The 18,507-nt window shown below is 53.2% G+C and overlaps 7 protein-coding genes across 7 annotated transcripts; 3 read left to right on the top strand and 4 right to left on the bottom strand.

Moving 5' to 3' along the window:
* Window positions 1–1,618: 1,618 nt before the first annotated feature.
* J4E79_005208 (uncharacterized protein) lies at window positions 1,619–2,378 on the top strand (the record flags this gene model as incomplete). The annotated part of the gene is made up of 2 exons (XM_049354086.1): window positions 1,619–1,955; window positions 2,008–2,378. 2 exons carry the CDS (start codon window positions 1,619–1,621, stop codon window positions 2,376–2,378), a joined length of 708 nt encoding a protein of 235 aa, XP_049211706.1.
* A 408-nt stretch (window positions 2,379–2,786) lies between these two features.
* J4E79_005207 (uncharacterized protein) lies at window positions 2,787–3,875 on the bottom strand (the record flags this gene model as incomplete). Its single annotated transcript, XM_049354085.1, has 1 exon — window positions 2,787–3,875. One exon carries the CDS (start codon window positions 3,873–3,875, stop codon window positions 2,787–2,789), a length of 1,089 nt encoding a protein of 362 aa, XP_049211705.1.
* A 353-nt stretch (window positions 3,876–4,228) lies between these two features.
* ESF2 (RNA-binding ATPase activator esf2) lies at window positions 4,229–5,242 on the top strand (the record flags this gene model as incomplete). Its single annotated transcript, XM_049354084.1, has 1 exon — window positions 4,229–5,242. One exon carries the CDS (start codon window positions 4,229–4,231, stop codon window positions 5,240–5,242), a length of 1,014 nt encoding a protein of 337 aa, XP_049211704.1.
* Window positions 5,243–5,439: 197 nt separating this feature from the next.
* Window positions 5,440–6,396, bottom strand: J4E79_005205 (uncharacterized protein; the record flags this gene model as incomplete). The annotated part of the gene is made up of 1 exon (XM_049354083.1): window positions 5,440–6,396. The coding sequence occupies one exon, from the start codon at window positions 6,394–6,396 to the stop codon at window positions 5,440–5,442; it is 957 nt and encodes a 318-aa protein (XP_049211703.1).
* An 857-nt stretch (window positions 6,397–7,253) lies between these two features.
* Window positions 7,254–8,720, top strand: J4E79_005204 (uncharacterized protein; the record flags this gene model as incomplete). Its single annotated transcript, XM_049354082.1, has 2 exons — window positions 7,254–8,074; window positions 8,123–8,720. 2 exons carry the CDS (start codon window positions 7,254–7,256, stop codon window positions 8,718–8,720), a joined length of 1,419 nt encoding a protein of 472 aa, XP_049211702.1.
* A 235-nt stretch (window positions 8,721–8,955) lies between these two features.
* Window positions 8,956–12,804, bottom strand: J4E79_005203 (putative NRPS-like protein biosynthetic cluster; the record flags this gene model as incomplete). The annotated part of the gene is made up of 1 exon (XM_049354081.1): window positions 8,956–12,804. The coding sequence occupies one exon, from the start codon at window positions 12,802–12,804 to the stop codon at window positions 8,956–8,958; it is 3,849 nt and encodes a 1,282-aa protein (XP_049211701.1).
* A 1,186-nt stretch (window positions 12,805–13,990) lies between these two features.
* Window positions 13,991–17,196, bottom strand: J4E79_005202 (uncharacterized protein; the record flags this gene model as incomplete). The annotated part of the gene is given in 5 exon segments (XM_049354080.1): window positions 13,991–14,758; window positions 14,814–15,035; window positions 15,089–16,115; window positions 16,174–16,351; window positions 16,371–17,196. 5 exon segments carry the CDS (start codon window positions 17,194–17,196, stop codon window positions 13,991–13,993), a joined length of 3,021 nt encoding a protein of 1,006 aa, XP_049211700.1.
* Window positions 17,197–18,507: the final 1,311 nt, after the last annotated feature.

Raw genomic sequence — 18,507 nt, 5'->3', positions numbered from 1 at the left:
CTGCGAATATGTGCGGATATGGAGCTTCCAGCGCTTCTTACAGCCACTTCTCGCCATCCTTCCTCCCCTCCTCTTATTACAATACGACATCGAGAGACTGGGCCACCGAAGCCTCATCCCGGCTAATGGCAGAAGCATCAGCGTCAACTGCGTGTGATACGCTACTTGACATCGCATTCATTATGCTAAAAGCTTCGGCACCGGGTATGGCGCCTTATTGCCTCTCTCATCACGAAAACATATTTATAGTTCCTGGTAGCTCCAGGCGCTGCAGCCACGGGCCACACGGTCGGTGGAAGACCCGCTTTCAAGATGCCAGCTATGCCGATCGGATGCACTGAAGTCAATATGGCGTTGATCGCTTGACAAGGACGAATATGCTTGTTACCCTTGTGGTAACAAAGCACGTGCCGCCTGCACCAAGTTATTTTGAAGAGCAGGAGTCCACCAGATTTATCGCCGTACTTCTAGTGCCCGGTCTTGCATATGTCGAACAAGTGTCTAACAGCAGTCATTCATCAAAACGGCTTGAAAATTCGGCTCACTGCGTGTGGCGTCATGGTATACCTTCTCAGTATCGCCGGATGCGTCCATGCTACCTAGTGACAGTCGCTCCCTCAGCCTGGTACCTGCCATAGATGGGCTAGCGCTGACCGTGGACTGGAATACCAAGAACATGATCTGACTAGTCAGCTATTCCCGGCACATCGGTCTGAGTTCATGTTGCGGCTCACAAGGCTGAGGCCGCAATCGCTAGCAATGCTACTCCGCTTAAGCTAGTCTGCCGCGAATGATGCTATACGCTAGAGCACCCTGTCAGGCTAAATGCTGGGTGTAGCATAGATACGAAGCACTTTGCTCTATTCAGTTCTACTCCCTGAACTGAATGGGGGCGGTGTCAGCAATTCTTCCTTGGCGCAAAAAGCACCGCACAGCAAGGCTGAAAATCGAGGTATTCCGACCCGCCGCAGCATCCAACGCCAATGGCTTCAGACTCATCAAAGATGGACGGAATTCCTGTTGAGGAAGCTTCTCAGACTATACAAGCTGTCGGCCAGATCACATCAGCCACTTCAAGCACTCTAGAAGGACCGACTTCAAATGGACTCCAGATACTCATGGCATACAACATCAGGCGAGAATATGCACTTGGCACCTGTGCATAATGACTCGGCCCCAAAGCCACGGCGTCGGAGTCAACATGAGCTTTGATCATCTCTACAATTCCGGCGATGTCTCTCCATCACACCATCAGCACGCTATGCTGTGTGATATTGGGGGCCAGCTTCGTTGATTGGCAAAGATGCATGCACAGTGCCTCTTGATGGCCGCAAGAGGCTCGAGTAAACCTCACATTCGCTTTCCCTGGCTCTGTCATGGATATCCGGTCGGCAAATCTTACCCCCATGGGACTGCCTTAACATACTCACCCTTAAAGTCAGGCTGAACAAACATACATAAGTAGAGCATGGTGCTCGCAACGATGGAGCGGAATCCAGCCTGAGACTATTCTTGCTTCCTGAAATCTATCGACATCAGCTAGATTTTCCCAGTCAAGTTCACCCCAAAGCCTACACTCCATTTCTCCTGAAATTGAAACCCTCTCGCCTTCTCTACTATGTCTTCATTCACCCTCCAGAAAGTCCTGCTATCCCTCCTGCTCCTAGCAAACGTTGCCATCGCCGTCCGCTTCAGTTTCACCATCCAGGAAGTACACGTCGGGGTCACCCGTGACTTGCAAGAAGACGACCTGCTTCTCGCCATCGCCTCAACAACAGGCAGCAACACCATCAAGAACTCCTGGCTCGTGGGCGAGGTCGAAGCCGATGCTATCGTTGCGGCAAACGATACCGTCAAGTACACGCAGGAGATGGATGTTCCCGATTCTGCTTCGAACCTGTCCGTTGCAATTGGTGGTTTGAATACCGATGATGAAGACGAGGAGTTGGCTTTCAGTAAGCAGTTCATCAATGCATGGTCTAGGTGTCACTACTAATGCGTCACTAGATTTCGTGGAAGGAATAGCCGCCGTCGCTGCCGCACTCCCCGGACCGCAAGCCCTCCCGGCTAAACTCCTCAGCATCGTGCTCGGCGCTATTGGAAACCCCTTGAACTGCACTGGTCCAGTCATAGTCGGCAACGCCTTGTATACCAAAGACCAGATGGACGAGCTCGAGCAGAACAAGCCCACATGCGAGACAAAGGAGTACGGATACGACACTCCATTCGCTTGTGCACCTACCGGTCAAAACTCGAGCTACAGTGTTACTTACTGCCTTGAGCGACTGGATGCCAAGTCTGCGGCAGCTGCGAGCTCACCGAGTCTGGCTGCTCTGGTAATGAGCCTTGCGGTTGCCGTCATCTACAGCGGCTTATGAACGGTGATTCGGGGATTGGGATCAAATGGTACACAAGTAAGCTTGCTGAGCTGGGTGTAAGCTCATTGCGGGTTGTAGCGTTTCACTTCAGGACTGGGGAGATTTCAACAGGCGAAAAGCTACTTGGGAGGTTCACGCTTCCGTATCTTGGTTCCTTAGTTCCCCTTTGTAGACAACAATTGGCCCTATGGTTCGCGAGAGATGTACTGTCGCTATAGCAAAATATTAGAACTCTTTTTTGTCGAACAGGTCGCAGAAATACCAAATCAAGTAGCTATTCAGCAGTCGGGGTGACAGAAGTCTCCTAAACTCAGGTAGCGAGGGTGGAATCATTTCTAGCGAGAAAAGCCAGGGTATCAATTTTACTATCTATGCATTATAAGCACATTACTCCAGGCCCTTAAAAACTTAAGCATCAATCTCTGCCCTCAGGTTACCCCGTCCACGAGCGATCGCATCACCCAGGTCCATGTTTGAGGCTTGCCCCCGCACGCTCGAAATGAACCGGCGTCCTCCATCCATGTTCTTCTTGTGCTTCTCTTCCTCCTCTGCATCCTTAATTTCTTGTAGTCGAACACGCTCAGCACGCTGCTCCTCTAGCGATGTCGCCTCTGCTTGCATTGCAGCTAGGCGGTCAGCAGCGCTCTGACGGGCTTCCGTATCATCGGCTTTGCTTTCGACTTGTTTTTCGACTTGTCTTCTCGGTGGTGTACGGTCCCGTCGTCGGTATGTGTCGCGGTCGCGAAGATCGCCACGATCCTCCCTCCTGCGTGGTGAACGAGTGCGGTCTCGTCGGCTACTGTGTTTGCGGTATGGTGATCGTGAGCGGGATCTCGACCGTCTACGATGGCTGTCGCGATCGCGGCGATCTTCGCGGTCTTCCCTCCTGCGTGGCGACCGTGACCGATGGCGTCGGCTGCTGTGCTTGTGTTCGCGATCCCGGCTCCGCTCCCTGTCCCGGTTTTTGTGTTTCTTCTCCCGCTCCTTCTCTTTTTCGCGTTTTTCGGCGTATTTAGCCTCTTTCTGCGCGTCCTTCATAGCCTTCAGCTGCATCTCCATCTTCTGTTTTTGAATCATGAGGAGCGGGTCCTGGAGGACTTTCTTCTGTGTGTCGCGAGCAGTGTTCGCATTCGTGTCGGCCGTGGCAGCGTCGATGCCGACTGCAGCGCCCTTCTGAAGGCTTTGGGTATCGTTTGACTTCAGCAGGTTGTCAATCCTGCGTTTGCCTAGGAGATAGCCCTCGCGCTCCTCTGTGACTCCGGCATCGCCGCTCGGGCCTGAATACATCCAGTCAACCCTTCGCTGTACGACCTTGCCGCCATTCTCAGCTTGCAGTCTCTGCAGCTGCTCGATCGCCGCTTCTTCTTCGCGTTCCTTGCGCAACTTCTCGATCAATTTGCGCTCCTCGAGCGCAGACTTCTCCTCCTTCCACACTCTCTCCTGGTTCTTGCGCAGGTGGGGATGCCACGACTTCTTCAAATTGAGATCTCCTCCCATGGCTGCGAGAGTTGTGGTGTGTGTGCAGGTAGGTGAAGTTTGTTGGTGGGATTGCGAGCAAGGTGTGATGCGCGGGTAGGTGAGTTCGTTGGTGGGTGTGGTGGGTGTGGATGTGAAAAGGTGATGGAGGCTGGCAGATGAGTTGCGCGACAAATTGCCAAGGCGCTAGGTCAGGCCCCACCCAAAAGTTGACCTCCGCGACTTCTCCGCAAAAGTTTCGAGCGAACGAATGCGCCCGTATACAGCCCGAATATCCACGTCGCGACAGGCGTTTCCCAACCGAAAGACGATTCCGTACTCTAATAAGAGTCTATCATATCGCGATCCACAAAAGAGTCACTTTCCGCGCAGCAATGGCGACGCGCAAACGAAACGAGTACCTCGACGTTGAGGAAAGCGAAGACGAGGAGAGAGGCTATGACTCCGAGGAGGAGAGCAGAGCGCGCATGCTACCCACGTCAAAGCGGCAAAAAATAGACCACGTCTCCGACTCCGAGGGCGATGCGGAGGAACTGGAAGATGACGAAGAACAAGCCTTCGACGAAGAAGATGCTGAAGAAGGAGACGACGACGAACAACACGCACCGAAGCGCTTCGCCTCCAAGAGCGCCGAACTAGCACATCTCGAGAAACTTGCTGCATCCCTCCCCTCGGAAATGAGGTTACAAACCACAAAACTCGGAAAGGCTCTGCCACCCTCATCACTCAAGAAAGACAAGTCCGGCGTTATATACCTCTCTCGCGTCCCGCCCTTCATGAAGCCAGCCGTAATGCGCTCCCTCTTAACACCCTACGGCGCCGTAGGTCGCATATTCCTTACACCCGAAGACAGCACTTCCCGCACCCAGCGCCTGCGCAACGGAGGCACGCGTCGCAAGCTCTTCCTCGACGGCTGGGTCGAATTCCTTCACAAACGCGACGCCAAGTTCGTGGCCGAGAACCTAAATGCGCAAACGATGGGCGGAAAGAAGAGGGGCAGGTGGCACGACGAAGTTTGGAATATCCGGTACTTGAGCGGCGTCAAGTGGCACAACCTGGTCGAGCAGATCCAGAACGAGAACGCAGAGCGTGCGGCAAGACTCAGATTTGAGATTTCGCAGGGCAAGAAGGAGAACAAGGCGTTCTTGGAGAACGTGGAGAGAGGCAAGATGGCTAGTGGTATTGAGGCTACAAGGCGGAAGAGAGGAGAAGATGTCGATGGTGATAATGCGGCGACTGAGGCAGCAGCAGCGGTACAGGAAGTAGATGGGAAGCCAAAGAGGCGGAAGGGAAGGCTCGAGTTCTCGCAGCATACGGCTACGAGCAAGGCAATGAAGAAGCCCGAGCCGGGTCAGGATGTGAATAGGGTGTTGAGTAGTATGATGTAGAGCGTTGCGCATGATATCCAAGAACACGAGTATATTTCAGACTTGAGCCAATGTCCTCAGCCATATCTATGATGAAAGTGTGTGCCATAACGTAATAGTAATAACGCCAAATCCCTAATGCCTTTTTGAATCAAATAACGCCGGCCCTTGGGAGCACAATGCCAGGGTATAAGTACAGTACCATTTTCTCGCCCCGTTTATATCGCCGTGCCTCGCTCGAAGCTGTCCCGTATTTCGCTTGTGTATTTGTTGTAGAAGCGCGAAAGCTTGTCGTTGAACTGCTTGTTCTTCTGGTTGATGTACGTGACATCGCCCATATCTTCGGAGTCGCGTATGCCCCTCGCAGCCCTGGCCTTCAACCTGGCGCGCTCGCCCTTCTCCAAGTCTTCTACTAGCCTATCTACGGCTTCCTTCGATGGCTTGTGGTCGTGACTGTACGCTTCGTCGACTGGCGTGTTTATGCGCCCTTGATTGTCGACAGTGTAGATTTCCCCGGCATCCGTTTCAACGAGTTGCAGAAGTCCGGAGGATACTTGCGACTGCAGTTTCCTTGCCTTCTCCTCGGCATACGCCTCCAGATCGACCTTGCTCATCTGACCAATCTGCCTCTTGTACACCTTGTTCGCCTCATTCCTGTAGTCGGCAAACGCGACTCCCTCCCTGTTCTTCGACTTCTTCTTCAGCCGCTTGTCCCAGCTCTCGCTCTCTTCAACTGTGTAGTCCCAATTCCTCTTGCGCTCGAAATCAGGGTCTTCGGATTTGAGAAGCTTGTACGAGGCTTTCTCGTTGAGGGCGCCAAGTTTAGAGATCTGCGCGAGGCGAGAACTGCGGTCTTCGGCGTCGCGAACCTCGCGCTCTGTCTCTTTACGCCCGTTTACTTTGGCTGCTTGGAGCGCTTTGAAGCGGGCCATTCGCGCAGCGAGGGCAGCTTTCGGGTCGGGGTTTGTAGTTGCACTGAGAGAGCTATCTTGCGTCGACGCAGCTTCGTGGACTGTGATCGCATCTTGCGCTGCCGCTCCATTCGCGCTCATGGTGTCTGATGCTTCGGCCTTTTCGACTTTCGGCGGTACGGATACGGTAGTAACCTCCTCTTCGACGTTTTGAGGGGCTTCGGGTGCGGGCGCTACTTCGTCTACTTTTGCTAGGTCGGCCATGGTGGGTTGTTGTTGCTGTGAGGGCAGTCGCTCCTCCGCGAAATGTTGGATTGACGACTGCCAAGACACTAGCGTGGCTTGCATGCGACAGCCTCGACCCTGGATGAGGCCTCATCACTCCTCAACATCACGACGGCTAAGCACCAGTTCTGCAAGGTCGGTAACACACTAGATGTATCGATACACAACTATGGACATGCTCGATGGCCTGTCTATCGTCTTCCGGCGCGATCCAACATGCATTCCCGCGTTCCGCCTAGCTTCCCGGTCACGTACCACGTATAAAGGATCGGTGAGGCGCCGACGTGCAACAACATGACGATCTCGTATCGAGTAGGAACATCTTGATCATTGACCCCAGCGATTTTCAGATGCAGCAACGCAACTGATTCTGGGGCCATGCCCTGTGTAATGTTCAGAAAGAGATAGTTCCCAGGGAAATCGTACATGGGTACCGGCATTGAGTAAACATTGTGGGGGTGTTACCGCTCAAGATATGGCTCAATCTCTCGAGGTCGCTTCTCGGAGATTTATATATGAGAGCTATAGTACTTTACGGAGGTAAGCACCGGGTAATTCCACCACTCACAGCGACATTGCTGCTCGATCTTACCCTGATGGCGGGGAGCAGCTCACAGATGATCTTCGTATGCTGGATGAACAGGAAGCTTAATCTTGAAGCCATTGTGGGGCTGCTAACTAATATCATCCCTGCGGCGTTCCCTTTAACATGGATAAAGGCTAAATGGAGACGATGCTTATACAAAAGCTTCACCTACTGCGATTCATGGCATGTCAGTCGTTTGCGAAGCTCCCTAGGTGTATCTCAAGGGACCAAATTACCTCAGACTCCAGTCATGGCGCTCTCCAGCTATCTCGTCCTGGCGCTGACGACCTTCGCGAGTGCACACGCATCCCTACAACCCCGACAATCCTCCACTGTCACCGTCGACTTGACCAAAACCTACCAGACCATAGATGGCTTCGGCATATCGGAGACCTTTCAACGCGCGAACCAGATGCATGCCCTCTCGCCCTCACTCCAACGCTACGCCCTTGACCTGCTCTTTAACCGCACATCCGGTGCTGGTTTCTCTATCTTGAGAAATGGCATCGGTTCATCTCCGGATTCGAGCAGCGATCACATGGTTTCCATTCAACCCACAAATCCCGGTGGTCCGAATGCGACACCGAAATATGTGTTTGACGGCAATGACAACAGCCAAGTCTGGGTTAGCACCGAAGCAGTGAAGACGTATGGCTTGCGCACTGTATATGCAAATGCGTGGTCGGCACCAGGATACATGAAAACGAACAACAACGATGCAAATGGGGGATCTCTTTGTGGGGTTTCTGGCGCCACTTGTTCGAGTGGAGATTGGAAACAAGCGTACGCCAACTATTTGGTCCAGTACATCACTTACTACAGAAATATCGGGGTTGATATCACGCATCTGGGATTCTTGAATGAACCAGATCTTACGACAAGCTATGCCAGCATGAGGAGCAATGGGCAGCAAGCCGCGGGCTTCATCAAAGTATTGCGACCAACACTCGACAGAGCGAACTTTACAAGCGTAAAGGTTACGTGCTGTGACGCCGAGGGATGGAGTAGTCAGCAGAGTATGATGAGTGCACTGAATAGCGTAAGTAGCCTGTTGGGTACGATCACCGCACAGTAAGTCCTCCACCCAAGCACCGAAACCGCACACTGACCATCATCTAGTTCCTACACATCCCAGCCCAACAGTCCCATAAACACCCCCCACCACGTCTGGCAAACCGAAAACGCCGACCTCCAAGGCGCATGGACAACAGTCTTCTACACAAACAACGGCGCAGGCGAAGGCCTAAACTGGGCAACCAAAATCCACACTGCGCTCACCACCGCCAACGCCTCTGCATATCTATACTGGATCGGCGTCCAAGGTGGCGCAACAAACAGCAAGCTGATCCGTATCTCCGATGACAAAACAGCAGTCATACCGAGTAAACGTCTCTGGGCCTTCGCGAACTGGAGTAGACATGTGCGACCGGGTGCTGTGAGGGTGGGTGCGAGCGGCGGGCCGAGTGGGAGTCGGGTTAGTGCGTTTAGGAACGTGGATGGGAGTTTGGCGGTGCAGGTCATACAGGGAGGGACTGTGGCGGGTGCGGTTACGGTTCAGGTAAGTGGTTTTGTTGCTAAGATGGCGAAGGCGTGGATCACGGATAATGGGCATGATTGCGATGAGATTGCGGCTACACTGACGGCGGATGGGGATAGTGTTAGTGCGCAGGTGCCCGGGAGGAGTATGGTGACTTTTGTACTTAACCCCGCGGCTTAGTCGAGGGGTTATGCGATAGCATGGGGATGGCTGTGAAGGTGCGTCTCAAGACTGAATCTGACGAGAAGTTAATGAGGTTCATCATACTTCCGTAGATGGTTGATTTCACGTCTCTCTCAACGAAAGGAGTGGGCACAGATAATTCGCTACAAGCCCGTCAAAGTTTCATTGCTGTACGGCTCAATCATGATTCATATCGGCGTTGTATCGACCCGCTCTATCCACACAGTTGCGTCTAGATAGGCTCATCTCTCGGCTCAATGAGCACCTCGTTCACAGAGACATGATCCGGCTGCTTGAGCGCATACACAATGCACTCAGCAACATTCTCTGGATCCAGAACCTTCGCTCCAGTTGGCTCTCCAAACTTCTTCAAAGCCTCCTGATCTGTGCTCATACCGAGCAGATCCGTCGCCACGTTTCCAGGCTGTACAGCAGTAACTCTCAGTCCAGTTCCGGCAGTCTCGAGCCTCAAGCTTTGCAGTGTAGCTTCGACGAAGAACTTCGATGCGGAGTAGACGCCGAGGCCGGGGAAGACCTTTCGCCCAGCATCGGAGGAGATGGCGAGAAGGTGGCCCTTTCCTCGCTTGAGCATCGAGGGTACGATGGACGAGATGACGTTGAGGAGACCTTTGCAGTTGACGTCCACGGTTTGGTTCCATTGGTCGGTGTATGTGTTGGCCATCATGGTGAAGTACATGACTCCCGAGACGTTCACGAAGATATCGACGGGTCCAAGTTGGCTCTCCGCTGCGGCAACGAGGGCCTCGACCTGAGCCTTGTCGGTGACATCGGTCTTTTGCGTGATGACCTTGCCTTCGCGAATCACGAGGCGTTTCTTGAGGTCTTCAAGGGCGTCGATTCGGCGTGCTGCGAGAGCAACGTGGCAACCCTCTCTGGCAAGAGCAGTGGCGGTGGCAGCGCCAATACCGGATGATGCGCCCATGACTACGGCAACTTTGCCGAAAAGAGGACCTCTTCGTGGAAGCCTAGCAGAGCCACCGGCAGCATCCTGGTGCGCGGGCGGCTTTGGAAGCCAGCCACGTGCATACCAATGTCGTGTGTATGTCTCAAGTAGTGTTTGGTCCACCTTCGGGCGCTCCACTGCGAGGCGCAGTGGCCTGGTCTTCGCGTTATCGAGCACAACAACATCCCTCAGGAACTCGACGCTTGGCATACCGCTTCGTAGGATATCAACGGTGAAAGCACCATCACCACCCTTGGCAGAACCTCGCTTCTCGTCCCAGAGGCTAGTCCACTTCTCAAAGTCCATCGGCTGGGTTGGGTATCCTAGTGCACTGAGGTCTTCGAAGACCTTACTGATGTCGACTGGGTCAGGGTCTCCAATGTGAAACATCGTCTGATCGGTCTCGGTCTGGTTGCTAAGGTGCATTATGGCCTTGCTGACGAAGTCGACAGGAGTCATCTCCGCGCGCCAGCCCTTGACGTCGGGGTAGTAGCCGATTCTGATCGACTCGACAATCATGGCTGTCAACAGATCCCATGCGTTGGCAGCACCTGTCTCACTATGACCGCTGATGGTTCCAAGACGGTGGATCTTGATGGGAAGGCCTCTTCGGCCAGCCTCTAGAGCGAGCTGTTCAGCAACCCACTTAGTCTGGCCGTAACCATCAGCAAGCTTGGTAACATCATCAACCTCCAGCATGGCATCTTCTGACCATCCTTCGCGACCCTTGGCAGGCAGAAGTACTCCGTTGGTGGAGATGTATTGTACGGTAGCACCGCCTTGAGCAGCGAGACGAAGAACCTCTCTTGTACCACCAACGTTGGGCTTCTGCAGCGCAGCGTAAGGGTAAACCAAGTTGACAGTGGCAGCTGCGTGGACAATTACGTCGAGACGGTCAGCTAATGCCTTGAATGTATCCGGAGCGAGACCGAATCGTTTACGCGACAAGTTTCCTGGAAGAATTTCGACACGCTCCATAATGTTGTCGCTCCACAGGCCAAAGTCCAGCAAGTTCCTACGTATCCTAGCAATACCAGCAGGGATATCGTCTTGCGAGGAATCGGCGAAACGAACCATACACACGATCTGAGCAGATGTGGTTTCGAGAAGATCTCGGAGAAGGAACGCGCCCAAGAATCCAGTAACACCAGTGAGTAATACAGTCTTCGCATCCTTGAGCGCACACATCTTGGCGTCTTTTGGCTGGATCTCCTTATCTAGTACAGAGTCTGCTCGCAGAACGGCCGGCAGGTTCTCCTGGACCTCGGCGGTGTGGCCATCCCGGATAGCCCGAACGGTATCGAGATGGCCATTGAGAGTTGCTGGAGTGGCGAGACGTGCGACGGGCACCCTAAATCCGAAAGTGTTCGACAGACGCGCGGCGAGATCGGCAAGGAGTAGTGAGTGACCACCAAGATCGAAGAAGTTGTATTCGGGAGTGATGGAGCTGGGGCTGATGCTCAATATAGATGCCCAAATCTGGGTAATCTGTTCGATGGAGATAGGGCTCTGCTCGAATTTGCGTGCGCTTCCTGTAGGTGATGCAGGTCGAGGAGGAGGAAGTGCCTTGAGGTCGACCTTTCCAGACACATCGCTCCTTGGAAGACTATCCATCTCGACCCAAAGTGCAGGTATCATGTAATGGGCAAGGTATGCCATCAGCATGCGCCTGGCGGTCGAGCTGCGGCCTGTTCGGTCAATCTCGACTTCTGGACGTTCTGCAGACGCCTCCTTGTCCCGCACGATGTACGCAACCAATTGTCGATCGATGCCTTCTCCGAAAGGTACAACAGCACAGTGGCTGACTGCCAAGTGATTGAGGATTGCACTCTCAACCTTTCCTGGTACCACAGAGTATCCGCGGATCTTGATCATTGCGCCGACACGTCCAGTGATCTCAAGTAAGCCATTCGATAGAAGACGTGCCTTATCGCCAGTCCTGTACATACGAGCACCGGTTTTCGAGCTGTAAGGATTCCGAATAAAAGCTTTAGCGGTGGTCTCGGGGCGGTTAAGATACCCTCGAGCAAGCAAGTGTCCACCTACGCAGAGCTCGCCATTTTCTCCTTCATCCACTTTCTGGCCACTCTCGTCCACGATATAGATGTATTTCCTGTCAATGAGCGGCGGTCCTACAGGGCAGTAGGCAGCATCTTTGTCCAGCTTCTCGAGCATATCTTTAATGTCTCCACAAGCGATCTCGTGGGTCTCGCATGCGCTGTAGACATTGAGCAGGCGGGTATTAGGTAGAGCTTTGATACCACGACGTGCAAGGTCTGTGGTTACAACTTCGCCGTTAAGCCAAACAGTCTTCAGGTTTGGCAGGCGCGTCTCCAGCGCTTGGTGACGTGCAAGAACGGCAGAGAAGAGTGTTGGTGTGAAAAGAGTCTCTGTGATCTTTTTCGAGGCGAGTAGGTCGACAAGCATGCGCGGGTCATAGCTGGCCTCGTCCGGTACAGCAACGACAGTCGCACCTCGCAACAGCGGGCGAAGAATTTCCCAAACAAAGAACACATTGCATGCCACACGGTCGCCTGGCTGTATGTCTGAGAGTCCAAATCGAAGGTTATATGAGAGAACCGCCGCTCGGTGTGGGTTGGCGATGCCTTTCGGCTTGCCAGTTGTTCCACTGGAGTACGCAACAAAGGCCAAGCGGTCCAAATCGGTCTCTTCGGGCAGTGGCTTCAACTCTGACTCGCTCAACTGGCCGTTGGTAGCTGAACTGGTTTCATCCAGAACAACAAGCGGAGTGCTTCCCTTGATCTTGCCGACTTCGGCGCTGATAGTAACCACGACGGTAGGTTGAGCATCCTCTAGAACATCCGCAAGGAGGTCGGGAGGGTAGGCCAATTCCAGGACCAAGAACGCACCGCCGGCCCGTAGGGCTGCTAGACAGGCGATCACATAGTCGGCGGATCGCGGCAACAGGACACCTACCAAGCTGTCACGGCCGACGCCATGACCCCGCAGCCGGTCGGCGAGGGCAGCGACTTTGTCGTGGAGCTCCTGATAAGTGTATGTATGCTTGTCGTCTTCCAAAGCAATCAGATCCGGGGTAGCTTGGACCTGTTTCGTGAAAAGTGCCGAAAGGTCCTTGGTAGTGTCGATGACAGACATGGTCTGGAATTTTCCAAAGGAGGGGCAGATGAAAAGTCAAAGTTTGCGAGTAAAGGGTACTCAACGTCTTATTTATTGAGTTGTACACCCCATAAGTCGGATCGACAGCCCTCGTTGAGTGATGCAAAGCGTGGGGAATTTGGCTCGTTGAGGATGAGGTGGTTCGCTAATTCCTTCGCGCATCATGGCACTTTCCTTGTCTTGAGGTGGTGCCGAGAGGCCTGCCGATAACGTCATTTGCTAGCGTTAACTAACAATCCAACAACCCCATATCATTGCTCAGTGATGCGCATCGTTGGGGCCGTCGGAAAGTTGCCTTTGGCTGGTTGGTCCTTTGTTGACAGCTTGCATGAACACCACCCGGGTTACTGCCGACACAATGTGGCCGCCTGTCGGGTAGTCGCTCCATAGCGTCAGTCTAGAGAACTCGTAGTGCCTTCCCACTGGAGAAGGAAAGGTCGCGCAGTTTCTGCTGAGACTTTCGGGGGCATCAATGGAGACGTGTGGATGCGGGAGGCGTTGTGGGGGTGCCCAGGTGTTCAATTCCACCGGACAAGAGCCGTGGCACGTCTCTATACTGTACACGGTCAGCTTGACTAGACGATCGGAAGCGCATTTTGTGTTTCATTTCCATTTGATCCCGCATCGCCCTCTTGAGCTATTGTGCGTTGTAGAAGGCTTCGGTGCTTATGCTGATCGCTGGGCGGACATAACGAAGACACCAGGGGGTCTCAGTCGTTCAAATAAGCATCGCAATGCGTAGTCATGTACCGATAGCTTGGTAAAAACTGGACTGAGGATATGCAACTTACTGTTAGTCGATCTTAGGACGTTGATATGGTCCAGCTGAGGTTCTGTCGGCGTACAACATATTCGCGGGTACAAGGCGCACCCAGAGGCTATGCCATGTAAAAGTACGTTGCGTGGGTGATGCATTTTTAATGAACACAAAGCTATGAGCACAGCAGCGCTGTTCAAGTTATATAAGAAGGGAGACCAGTGTCGAGGTCATGCCCGAGGAGCGGGTGCGGGGAAAGACGCTAGGGCGCGGTACCAGACGCACGTCAGCCTTGCGCGAGATTGACGAAGTCCGTGTGGTTCATCGCCTAACCGGAGTGTCTACGAAATGATTTCATTGTGCTACATACTTGACGAACCGTCAACTGCTCTGGTGCTTCATCTGCGCTCAACCCTGCCACTTGGTACGCCTCTGGCGGAACATTGACACCATACCGATGGGCAGCAGCCCGAAGTCAACTACATTGAGGCCACCGAACTTACCAATCATGTCCGGGCCGTACATTTGTGCGATCCACTTCCAGTAGGCATCCATAGTATACCAGTCTGCGGTGATGCCACGTAAGCTGCTCTGGCCCTCGAGTTGCTCCAGCGCTTGCAGGACCTGTTCGCTATCGTCGATGGGCTTTTCTTTCGGGCGCTCGAGCAGCTCCTTGTAAATCTCCGTCAGATTTGCTTTACCAATGGCGGAAAACGTCTCGGGGTACTTGGTGAACTCCTCAAAGGGTAGGAATGTGTTGGGGTCTTCAGGCTGCCAGTTCGCGTCCTGGAAACTGCGGCGCACGTTATGCCGGGTGCCCTTGTCAAAGGCGCGCTTGATGGCGACGTAATCATCGTGCAACTTCTCTTCGTATTCATCCAACAGATCGTACGGGTTCTCTTTGACAGAGTCTCGGATCTGCAAGGGTTCAACAAACGGGGACTTCAAGTCCAGACCCCCAAGCTCGACTGGGAAAAATAGGAACCCGTCTGGCACATCCTCAACAGAGAAGCGCTCTTTGATAATCGTCTTGAGATGTTGTACGATGCTGCCATCGGGGAAAATGCTATCCTGGATATGGCGATGGGTGGCGAGCATCATGTCGACATGTTCGCGGCCGAAGCAGTTGGAAGCGGTTCCGAAATTGGAACTGAAGAACGTAGCCGCATACGAGTTCTATTCTTGATGGTTAGAGACTGTGATGTGAGACCAATGAGATTGCAGTACTTACCCAGACCTGAATATAGTCGATAACACTCTTCAGCTTTCCTTGCAGTTGCGTGCGGAGCTCTTCCACATGACCATCGACCATTTTCTGATCAATCTTGAACTGGCCACTCTCTGGATCGAGCTGCAAGAAACCCCATCGGATCTCACCTTCCGGGAGTTGGTCGTCAATCTCAGCATCGGAGTCGCGTGAGATGCGAACACTGCCTGTCTTCTTGTGGTCAAGCTAGAGTTATCGTCAGATGAATCAACGTGAGTATAGTTCATGAGGAGACTGACCTTGGTTCCTGTAACTTCTGTGAATTTGACGACACTTGCCCAGGCTTTGGCACACGTGTTGTAGTCCCTGTGCCAAAACCAGACATTATCCCCGAGACGGTATAGATCTGGCCCGCCGGCGGCTCGGTTCGCCGCGTAGTCCAAGCAGAATAGCACTGCCTCCCCCAAAGTATCGCTCAGAGCGTGTGAGCCTGGCATGCCTCGACGGCGTAAACGCGGCTCAGCGGATGGGTCATCATTGAACTTCAGAGGTGCCTGAAGGTATCGCTCGAAGAACTTCTTCCACCTATCCGAGACGCCAAGAAAGTCTAGAACCATATAAATGGTCTGATGTGGCAGTAGTGAGTTCCACGAGTCAAAAGTCGTAGAGAAGCAGGTCAGTCCTCCGTGCAGTCTTGTGTTCAGAACAATTTCGGTGGACAAGAGATGAAGTAGGCCTTGCTTTGCTTCCATAGGCTTCTTCGACTGACGGTTGTGCACCTCATCTTCCCAGTCGCACGCGTCGCGATCTCTGTCGTCTTCGTCTACCTCCGCTTGGGCGTTGCCTCCAAACAAGCCGGTACCATTACGCTGGTTAGGCGCAGCGGCTCTAGCCGGATTAGAGGTAGTAGCCTTTCTTGCTGTCTGCTTCGTCCTCCCATTAATGCTGGCTAGTTGGGATAGTTGGCTTACACTTCCTCCGCTCGGCTGTTGAATTGTGTTGAAATGGTATTGCATTTGGTTGTCAGCCATTTCCCGTTGCACGTTTGGTTTGCGCTTCTTGGCGACGTAGTCCCCATACTCAGCTTCCTCTTCACCATCTTGTGCCTCGATTTGCTGTGTATCATAGTCCAGTAGCTGGTGGGCGAAATATCGGTTGTGGTGTGTGCTCATCCGCTTCTTCTCGACACTGGACTTAGTGTCCGTGCCTTTGTCGCCCAGGAAGTACGATCGGCGTAAACGGTCAACTTTCGAGACCTCTGTGGAATTTCTCGGCCAAGCTTGGTGCTTGTGCATGGCCAAGAATGCGGACTTGAAGAAGACAGACCTAGAAGTTATTCAGTCAGCATTCATTTGTGCATGTCTTGCGGTAGCAGTCGACCTACCATTTTACACCGACGTAATGGAGGAAGATCGCCTGAAGAAGGTCCGGATCGAAGTGGATAGAGAAGTCGCCGTTGATCTTCCTTCGCTGCTCTAGTAGAACATGCGGTCCCCAAGACCAGCGATCGAGAGATGCCATGCGTACGTTGAGAATGTCGCACAATTCGGCGAGTATCACATCTGCGGGGTTGTTAGCTACCAGATATTTCTACGAAGAATGTATACTTGCCGTTACCGAGGAAGTCCCTGAGCGCTTCTCGCTTCTCATTCGAAAGAAGATCGGAATTCAGAAGGCCTTCGATGGTGGAGCGAAGACTAGTGGGGTTGAACGGTGTCGAGTAGTTCAGATTAGCCTCGAAGTTCTCGACTGTCTTGCGCAGCTCGCGAATGGCAGCGGAGCTGTCTTTCTTGTTCGCCTGAAACAGCTCATCAAGATAGGACCTCAGTGCTTGCTCGTCTACTTCGGCCGCTTGGAAGACGTCTTTCTCCCATGCGGCGCGGGACGCCAGCTTTTTAGCACCAGGCACTTCTTCGAAGCTCTCACCCATCTCGACATCGCCATCGTCTGTTGCAGACTTTTCAGAAGAAAGCCATTCAGTGACGAGCTTGCCGTAGAGATCGGCGTACTGGTACTTGGTCGACTGAACGGAAAGATACCGCAACAGTGTCTTTTCCCAGTCTGAGAGGACTTTGTTCGAAACAGAAGGATCAAAGCGGGCCTGTTCAACGAAGCGATCGAGATTCTTGAGATCAGTCTCGAGACGAAGGTTCCTGGATGTTCCGCTGATAACTCGACCGACTCGCCCATCTTTGGTTTTCTTCTCCGTCTGGAAGCCCAAACAAGTTTTCGAGCCATCGAGAAGAAGACATACGCGCTTCAGTGGGTCTGCTTCGGCTTTCGCGGCTGTGGTGAGTGCAGCATACTCTTCTTCAAATACTGCGCGCTGCTTCGCAAGCTCTTCGAGCTTGGTGGTCGTGATGGTCTTGAGCGTCGCCCCGAACACACTACCGGACGATGTCGCCATGGCTGAGTCTCAGAATACTATGTCAGATGGATAAGCTGGATGAGTGGTAGTACGTTCGAAGGATTGGATGAAGAAAGGGCGTGTGACGATAGGCTTTGGTGGTGGTCGCTAAAAGATGTAAAAGAAAACCACTGAGAAGGTGATTCTGCTCACTCGATAAGAGGGGGACTTGTTCGACTATATAGTGATGGAATTGCACTGCCGCATACTGAGTGCAATTCTTACCTAGCCAATAGTAGGCAGTAAGGTAGGCAACAGGCAGCAAGCGCTTGGCAGGACCGTGCCCCAACTGATTCCGTAATGCGGGGAACGCCTCGAACTATGCATCCTGCCAAGCTTTAAAGTGACACTGATGTCACTGTACACTGAAAGCTCAATGTCGGGTCTGCTGAAGGGATTTCGTAGAAAGAGAAGATGGATGGAGTCCTTGGGATTAGCTCGGAAGGGACAATCATGTTTACCTGCCTATCGATAAGCGCACAGACCACATATCGCATCCATCGCATTCTCGACAGTCCACCGTGCCACTCAACCCCTCATCCAACGTACTTACCCCAGGTTATTAGGCGGCCGCCTTCTCATACATTGCCCTTTGAAACAATTTATGCAGCTTCAATACGCGCGGGCTCATCGGCGGGATGACCTGGCAGAACGCCACACCGCAGACCCCAGCCTCGAAGTCGAGATACCAGGTCAAACTAGGAACGCCGCCCCAGCAGACTGTCCCGGCATTCATACGTCCTTCCTGACCTTGCTCGGCTATCATTCCAGCGAACGACCACTGCTTCTCGATGTTTGCAGGCAGACCCATACCCAGAAGCTGCGTGTGAAGAGGTGAAGACTTGAGGTAGTCGCTCAGCTCCTTCTTGCATCTCTCATCGAGCTGCGGTTTGAAAAGCTCGTCCCAAGAGTGGTCGTTCAAAAGCCTCGAGTCGCGCTTCAATACGGATTGAAGAAAGGTAAAGTAGGCTTCTGCGCTCGCGAAAGCACCTACACCTCCCAGGCAGTCTGTGGCATCGACGAAAACGTCGAATCCGCCAGCATCTACCGCCGGTCCTTCACCCTGCTCGCTCAGCGTGCTGATGCTCGCCATGCGATCTTTCATATCGGATCTCTCCTTTGGGAAAAAGTTGATGTCGTCTATGCCGAGAGGAGCCCAGATCTTCTCCTTCATGACGGCGTCAAGTCTCTTTCCCGACACTTTCTCGACGACCTTGCCTGCCCAGTCCGATCCCGGGCCGTATTTGAAGCTGGTGCCTGGCTCGTAGAGAAGCGGCAGGGTATGTTTCTCCTCAACAGTCGGTCCACAAG

This window comes from Alternaria viburni (genome assembly GCF_023758015.1).
Source record: "Alternaria viburni strain BMP 2772 chromosome Unknown scaffold_9, whole genome shotgun sequence".
In the NCBI taxonomy this organism is placed as follows: Eukaryota; Fungi; Ascomycota; class Dothideomycetes; order Pleosporales; family Pleosporaceae; genus Alternaria; species Alternaria viburni.
The sequence above is the reverse complement of the archived record's forward strand: the minus strand, read 5'-3'. Positions and strand labels throughout refer to the sequence as shown.